Genomic DNA, 7,940 nt, shown 5'->3' on the forward strand with positions numbered 1-7,940 from the left:
GTTTAAAATCGGTCCGATACTCACCTAGTTTATCAACAGCAAGTCTGTTGTCTCTCTCTCTCTCTCTTAGCATCCTGGTTAATATCTTGTAACCAGAGCAACACCTCGGAAATTTTCACAATGCCAACCTATCCCCTTTTTGTATATGGGGCACAGAAAAACTTTGGTCCAATCTTTGGTCATATTTACTCTTCCCATATCCCCTTGATAAGACTATACATCTTTTTTTTTGCAGTTCTTCCCCTCCATTCTTTAGCATTTCCGCAGACTACACACATGAAAACTTAAAATAAACTGCAGAATTTTTATAAATTTTATTTTTAATGTAAAAGAGTATAAAAGAATAGCTAATAAAAGCTCGGCTACATTTAAAACGTAATATAATATACAATAAATAATATCAGATTAAAACTCTTAAAATATAAGTATAGTGTATTACTAACAATTCAGACAAGTTCTCTTTGATATGTACAGAGTCTACCAACCACGCTTAAGGAAAAATCTACTAGATAAGCAACTAACGACATTACATCAGTAGTGGCTACAAATTAAAATTAATTGGTATTTTTACTGGTTACCGCTTTCTGTATTATTTCCTAAAAAATTGATAAAATAAACAGTGACAATTACCATTTTAGTGATGAAAACAAAGATATTTCAGAATAAACACTATGGTATTCATAGAGTCGATTCACTGAGCTTGTGGATATTTTGACAGTCATTGTCGGAAAAATTCGTATATTTATTAATTATAGTTAAAAACTTTCCTTTTGTAAATACTAATTTGTAAAAGACTAAAAATATTTCAATAATAAATATTTAATCCTTTGTTTTATTTGATGCAGTTTTATTTTGTTGATAAACTGCATATGAATATATTTACAAGTTGTTACAATTAATATTGGGTATGATCATGTGCACTTGGTTGTATCGGCCACTACCAGTCCATGTCAAAATTTGACGAACCTAGCACAAGATTAGTTACTAAATTTACTCAGACTCAGGTGGTTAAAGGCTGGTTATAGACCTCGGAGGTAATATGAGATGTCGACTCTTATATTGCAATAACACTGTGAGAAATGTCCACCCGTTTCCCAACGAAAGGGTTGGGGGTTCTGGAAACAGAACTCCCAACCAGGGCTCTGCCAGTAAATCCTACTCTCACGTCCTCGAAGACATATATGTCGTGTAACCACCAGGTATATGGCGGTACAATGGATGTGCGTTATATATCAGTAGTGAGAGAGCGAAAGGCGAGTTTCTGGCGCCTTAAAACTGGAACATTTCGACAAAGGGAAGAAACCAAAACAGAAAATCCTGGTCCTCCAAGCTTGGGGGTTGGAGCGATGGGCCAGTCCCTCATCATCTGGAAAAAAACTCTTGACTAAAAATTCTAACGCCGAGCCTCAGAATATGGATGGAAACTTACGACGACACCTGGCAAAGAAAAGGACTTTGAAAACTGGTACTTGGAATACTCAAGGCATGACTCACAAGACAATGGAAATTTTAACTGAAATGACGAAGCAAAAAATGGACACCATAGACATAAAGTTGAAAATTTAATTGGTGGTTCTCAGACTACGGAAGTATGGAGAACTATCACTAATCTAAAGAAAAACACCCATAACTCCTTAAGCAACGTAATTCCTATAGAAAAGTGGGAAAATCACTATAAAAATTTAGTCCAAAGAGTCTAGATTGGAATATATGGGAGAGAAATACAATATGGAGAGACAAACAAATAGTAACATTAATACTACTAACAACGAGGTCCGTACTGCGTTAATTAAAATGAAAAACGGGCGATCTCCAGGACCTGGCAATATAGCTGTAGAGTTACTTAAAGCAGGAGGTCCACTCCTAATAGAACGAATAACTTTTCTAATGAATCAATGCTGCCAATAAATTAAAGTACCATCTAAATGGAAAACCGCTCAACAAATGTACATCTTTAAAAAGGGTAATCAAAAAGATCCGAACTGCTACAGAGGATTAAGTCTCCTACCTACTTTCGGGAGATTGTTTGGAAAAATAATAAATGGAAGAATACAAGATGATGTAGAATTAGCGAAGACCAAAGTGGATTTACGCTTGGTAGATCTTTCACTGATAACTTGTTTATACTCCAATAATTAATAGAAAAAAGAATAGCGGTTGGTACCGCTATTCTTTTGTAGGTACCGAAGTACATCTAGCCTTTATCGACCTAGAAAAGGCGTATGATACAGTTCCAAGACTTAAATTGGGGCAAACTTTACAACAACTCGGCATTAGTCCATACCTTTTAGCAATAATCACAAAGTATACAGGGATAACACTACTTACCTAAAAATCGGAAACAGACTATCAGAGCCAATAAAAGTAACTAAAGGACTAGGACAAGGATGCAGTATGTCACCCTTACTGTTTAATTTATATATTGAGGCAGCCCTCCAAAATTGGAAAAACCACTGTCAGGGAATGGGAATCCCCATCGCAAATGACGTACTGTTCTCCCTGAACTTTGTGGATGACCAAGTTGTCCTAGCTCAACATTCTTATGATCTAGAATTTATGATAAAGCGTCTATACAAAGAATATGTAAAATGGGGGTTACAAGTCACCATGAAGAAAACAGAATATTTAGTTACCAATTCAGATGCAAGGTTTGAAATGTTGATAGGGAGAACGTGGAAATCAAACAAGTGGAAAAATTTAAATATTTAGGTGCACTCATTGATAAGAACGGCTTGGAAGAAACCGAATTTAAACACCGAATTAATCAGGGACGTAAAATTGTAGGATGTCTGAACTTCTTATGGTGGGATCGCAACATTTCCAAAAGGAACAATAGGGCAAACCATGGTTGAATCAGTTCTTTGTTATGGCTCTGAAGTGTGGACAATTAATGCAGACCTGAAGAGAAGATTGTTGGCTGTTGAAATGGATTATTTGACAAGTGCTAGAACATCAAGAAGAAAAAGAGGTAGACCTCGACACTCATGGAATGAAGGAATTAGAAGAGCGATGGAATCGACAGTTTTGGAGGAGGAGCATGACTTGGACCGGGAGGATTGGCGGAGAAGAACGGGAATACGGCGATAGCCGTCTCCAAAATGTATTGTGACTCAACAGATTACAAGGTCTGATCCCTTTTTTTGCTGGAGACAAGTAGGCGGTTTGGGAGTGGCGGAACTGCTAGAGGAAGTCAGAAGAAAAGTTGCCTTGTCAGTTGTAAAGAGGGGGACTACGGTATTGCCCGCCATACATAAGGGCATTCTGTGTTTCCACAGTTAGGACAGATAGTTTCTATTTTTTGCTATTCGGATATGTCGTTGCCCATTCTGACAGCAACGGCTGCAGTGTTTACCATAGACGTATATATTAACACAGACCGAGCATACCGGCCGCGCGTACTGACGACAAGATCTCTTCAGTTGTTCGAACTGTCCCTCTCTAGCACATTGCAACTCTTTACTCTCTCTCCCTCATAATGCTATACTTACAAAGTAATATACTTAGCAAAATGCTATACTTACTTAATGTAAGACAGAGACACAAGGAACAACGAAAAAAAAAGATGGTGTCGTCACTTACCTCTACAGACTGCTCAGTCTATATTAATATACAGGGTGTGTATCGGAAACAACTTACACGATATTTACGAAAATTGGTTTATGGGAGTTTTAAGTTATGACAATCTTAAAAAAAATATTTTGACAGACATGCCACTTCCGGTTATACAGAAAATGAACAGCAACCTTGTAATTTTAAATGGAACACCCTGTATATTATAACACTTTTAGATTTTGCATAAAATTCTGTACCTAAAGTTAATACTTTTGGAGACAATTATAGTTTAATGTTAAAGATAAGACATTTATTGTTTTATTCTAGCAGGCCGATATCAATATGTCGTAATAATTGTCATTATTTGTGGTTATTGGCACTTTTGCAAAGTTATAGAAATGGCTTGTAAGAAATTAAACAATGAATAATGCATAAACTTACTTTTAATACATGGAGAATATGACGATTATTACTAGAACATGTGCTTTATTTGCTACAAGATATTCAGATCGACCACGAACCAGCCGTAACACTGTAAAGAGATAACTTAAAAATTTAATACATTTTGATTGTTTTCAACAAAAATTTAACAAAACAAAACGTATTGTTGATAATAGATCACACAATTAACGTTCTTGGTTACTATGCTGCTTATCCCGAAACGTTTTTAAAAGCGAATTTAAAAAAAAAAAACAAAAATTTCATCTCTATTCTTACACCATTGTTCAAAGTTTAAAGAAAACAGACTATAATAAAAGGATGTTCCATTTAAAATAACAAAGTTGCTATTCAATTCCGGTATAACCGTTTCCGGTAAGTTCTTTAATGAGTCTCTTTTCGCTTTCAAATTTTTAATTTTTCTGAAATTTGATTTAGTCAAATAATATCCCCGATCGTGTGACATGAGTTTTTGAACATCTAATACCCACTCCACAGAACTGTGAAATTCAAAGGCACATCAATTAAGAATAACAAAAATTAATAGCATAAAGAAAACTAATTCACAATATTTAATTTTTAGAAAAATATAACAGCTTTTTTGCATTACATTTCAAAATAATAATAAAGTAAAAGTTGCAAATTTTAAAAAACTATATAACTTGTGTTATATATAATTACTAAAGATGTTTTTCTAATTTGGCACCTTGACCTATGAATGACAACTTCTTTATGTCATTCATAGGTCAAGGTGCATCTTATTATTCTTACAACTATGAGAAAACAGTAGTCTTCTCATAATTATATTCTTTCATTTAAACTTTCATATTTTATTCTTTTTGGTCAATAAAAAACAAACTGCCAAATCCACAAGTATAACAACCATAAAAAAGACTTTAATACTAAAGGCCCTAAAAAACAATAAACAAATTTAATAATAAGGTCCTAAAAACAATTAAGCAAGAGAAATGAGAAATGATGCAAAACATTTGGATGCAAGACAAAGTTTTTTATTAGACTTAGGACAGGAATTGGTGAAAGAAAATGTTATCTACAGATATCAAAACACAAATAATATGCACTCTGAATTACATCAAATGAGGAAAATTTATTGATCCTGAATTGGACATTCCTGATGGTGCACCAGGAGCTAACACAACTTCGGGATTAGGTCGGTGTTACTTATGAAAGAGAAAAAAAGACAGAATGTCCCAGAATTACTGTATCGTATGTAAAAACGTTGTATGTGTTGCTTACTCTGTGAAAAATTTATACAAAATAATACCCAAGTTCTAATTATCCTTCAAATCAATTTCCCGACTTTTACATATAAAAAATTGGATATATGGATACAAATGCACCCCACACAGTTGTTTACATGAGAATCTAGACACTGTCTTATGAGGGTTAAAAAGAAAAGGAAACAAACATGTAGAGAAACCTAAAGTAGAAAAAGGTATTTCCCTATAAAACTGGCATAATACGATTTATACAAGAATAATGAATAGTTTTACTGTTCCAAATTAATTAAATTGCCAAACAAAGTCACAAACACAAGTTTATCTGAAAAGGCAAAGAAAGCTATTTTTTATATAATAAAATAAAATTGCATGTGAAAACATAAACCACTATTCAAGAATCAAAATCAGTCAAAACAAGTTTTAGATTATTTAGAAATGGGGAACTGACAATAACTAGTAAAATAACAGTCTAAGAAATATACTTGTTTCTTATTCTGTGAGGTAACAAAAGAAATTAGACTCGACGATTTTATTTCTTCATTTATTTAGAGACAGTAAGAAACTCAGAATACCAATATAGATATTGAATTAATATATAAAGTGACAAAACAGAAAAAGCATTGATCCAGCCAATTAATACATGATATAGTTCTGTTATAGGAGCCACAGATCCAAGAAGAAAGATTTTTAGTTACACTTTAGAAGTATGCTGATAAAAAATTATATATAATTACTTTCTCAGTGCTGATGCTTTGTATAACACAGACACATTTGGGTCTGACTCAGACAGTTGGCTTTCACTTAGAGATGTTTTAGTTAACTCACAATCTGCGTCTAAACTCATATTTGTGAATAAGTTTGTTCCCTGGTACTTCTTTTCGCTTTTGATTACATTAGATTTAATCACCATTTTGCCTATGGAAGCAGGCAAATGTAGATGTTTCTCTGAAGCCAATATTTGATTTTTTGAAGGTTTATAAAATGCATTAGGGAGAGATTCAACATTATCATTTCTTTTAATTTCTGGAATTCTAGAAGATATATCAGGCTTTGTAACTTTCCTGTCTACTAGGTGTACATTTTGTTTTAAGATAGGGTTTGGACTATAATTAATGTACATTCGAACAGGACTAACAATGTCTTTCAGATTAGGTTTTAGCATTTTTTGGCTAGTTTTTATTTTTGACGGAACATTTGGCATTCTAAATGACTTAGGTGACTTTTTAAATAGCGGAATATTACTTTTACACATACTTGGGGACTTTAAATGTATGTGATCTTTTACTGTAGATACAGGTTTTTGTAAAAAGGATCCTGAAATCAAATTAACAGATTCTGGACACACTTCATAATTTCTTTTCTTATCACTTGGATCATAAATATCAGCTAGATAATTTTCAGATAAGTTTTCCTTATCCCTCTCTATTACTTCGTCACTACTTTCATAACTGTCATTTGCCTGTTTTAAAATAGCATTAATTTTTTCAATTGTATCATCTAATGGGCAGTCACTGGACTCACTGAACTGTTGTAAATCTATTTCTGGCAGAGATATTGAGGAAACGGAACAATTAGCTGCACCTATAACAAAAATAAACAAAATCAACTTTTTTACATACTACTACATTTAATGCTACTTTTTTTGTGTACTATGTATTGTAATTTGTTATAAAATGATTCTTAACTGCTTCCAATTTAGGGGTAAATTTATAGCACAGTAATGCCTTGGAAATTATCAATTATTAATTTCTACAGAGTTTACATGGATTAAATAAAGAATTTGTAAACTCACAGACATTACATTATTAAAAACAGAACAAATATGTCATTGACCTTACCTGTATTATGATAAATATCCTCTTGATATTGTGTATCCTTAGCAGTATCTTTATCACTTTTATTTTTCTCATCCTCACTGCTAACTTGAACATAACTTAAATTCTGATATTCACCTGTAGCATTTCCTTCGTCACTAGAAATTTCAAATGGACTTCCAGATATATCCCTCTCCACATCTTTTGTAAAGGACTTATCAGAAGAATTTAAACTATCATCAATTAGTGTTTGATATTCATTTTTAAAAATGTAGTCACAGGTCCTTTCCATAGCATTTTGTACAAAGTTTATTTGAGAAACATCTCTATAATCCTGTGCCTTCTCTTCTATTATATTTTTATTCACTGATTTTTCTATATCCGTGCCAGAAAAATAGACAGAACTTTCAGGTGCTGAATTATTACTTTTTTCAATTGCAGAGTGATATTCCAATAAACTATCGTGTTGGTATCCACAAGCACTCTTAGCATTTCCAACTTCTGAAGCTGTTAAGTAAGATGATATGTCAGGAATTAGATTATCTTCCTCTTTAACACGTTCAGAGGGTTCCATCTCTTTTTGAATCGTTACGTTGGGAAATTTGTTGTCACCTTTAATTTCGCAATGTGTAGTGTATCTACTTTGCCAATTACGATGTCTTTTAATATCCCCCTTATATTCTTTTAAGGTCATTGGTCCCCAGGCCACTTCTTCGTCGCTGCTATAAAATGCTTCCATAGTTTCTAGTTTCTATTACCTCTCAAATATTAAATATTTTTTGTAAAATAACGAACTTTTCAATTCTTCTTTTTAATACCTCTTTCAAATTATACTTCTTCTGTGTTATTTCATTAGGAAACTTACAATGTTTGGGCATTCCAGCAACCTTTTGGT

The 7,940-nt window shown here is 33.1% G+C and overlaps 1 protein-coding gene across 2 annotated transcripts; it reads right to left on the bottom strand.

The window, feature by feature from the left end:
* Positions 1 to 281: 281 nt before the first annotated feature.
* Positions 282 to 7,938, bottom strand: LOC140435076 (uncharacterized). Of its 2 annotated transcripts, none has more exons than XM_072523773.1 (3): positions 7,070 to 7,938; positions 5,966 to 6,812; positions 282 to 4,901 (listed from the first exon to the last, which is right to left on the bottom strand). In XM_072523773.1, the coding sequence occupies exons 1-3, from the start codon at positions 7,782 to 7,784 to the stop codon at positions 4,814 to 4,816; spliced, it is 1,650 nt and encodes a 549-aa protein (XP_072379874.1). In that variant the 5' UTR covers positions 7,785 to 7,938; the 3' UTR covers positions 282 to 4,813. The 2 variants fall into 2 exon arrangements, with proteins under 2 accessions (XP_072379874.1, XP_072379875.1); XM_072523774.1 differs by having other exon boundaries at positions 292 to 596; positions 7,070 to 7,937.
* Between the last annotated feature and the right edge of the window lie 2 nt (positions 7,939 to 7,940).

The sequence above is a fragment of the Diabrotica undecimpunctata genome, chromosome 2 (genome assembly GCF_040954645.1).
Source record: "Diabrotica undecimpunctata isolate CICGRU chromosome 2, icDiaUnde3, whole genome shotgun sequence".
NCBI lineage: Eukaryota > Metazoa > Arthropoda > Insecta > Coleoptera > Chrysomelidae > Diabrotica > Diabrotica undecimpunctata.

Excerpts from the sequence above, each read along its gene's own strand:
- LOC140435076 (XM_072523773.1), bottom strand. The coding sequence starts at position 7,784 with ATGGAAGCATTTTATAGCAGCGACGAAGAAGTGGCCTGGGGACCAATG. Across the intron at positions 6,813-7,069 it reads GGATATTTATCATAATACAG|GTGCAGCTAATTGTTCCGTT; the intron begins GTAAGGTCAATG and ends TTTTTGTTATAG. Across the intron at positions 4,902-5,965 it reads AAAGCATCAGCACTGAGAAA|GGCCTTTAGTATTAAAGTCT; the intron begins GTAATTATATAT and ends ATTGTTTTTTAG.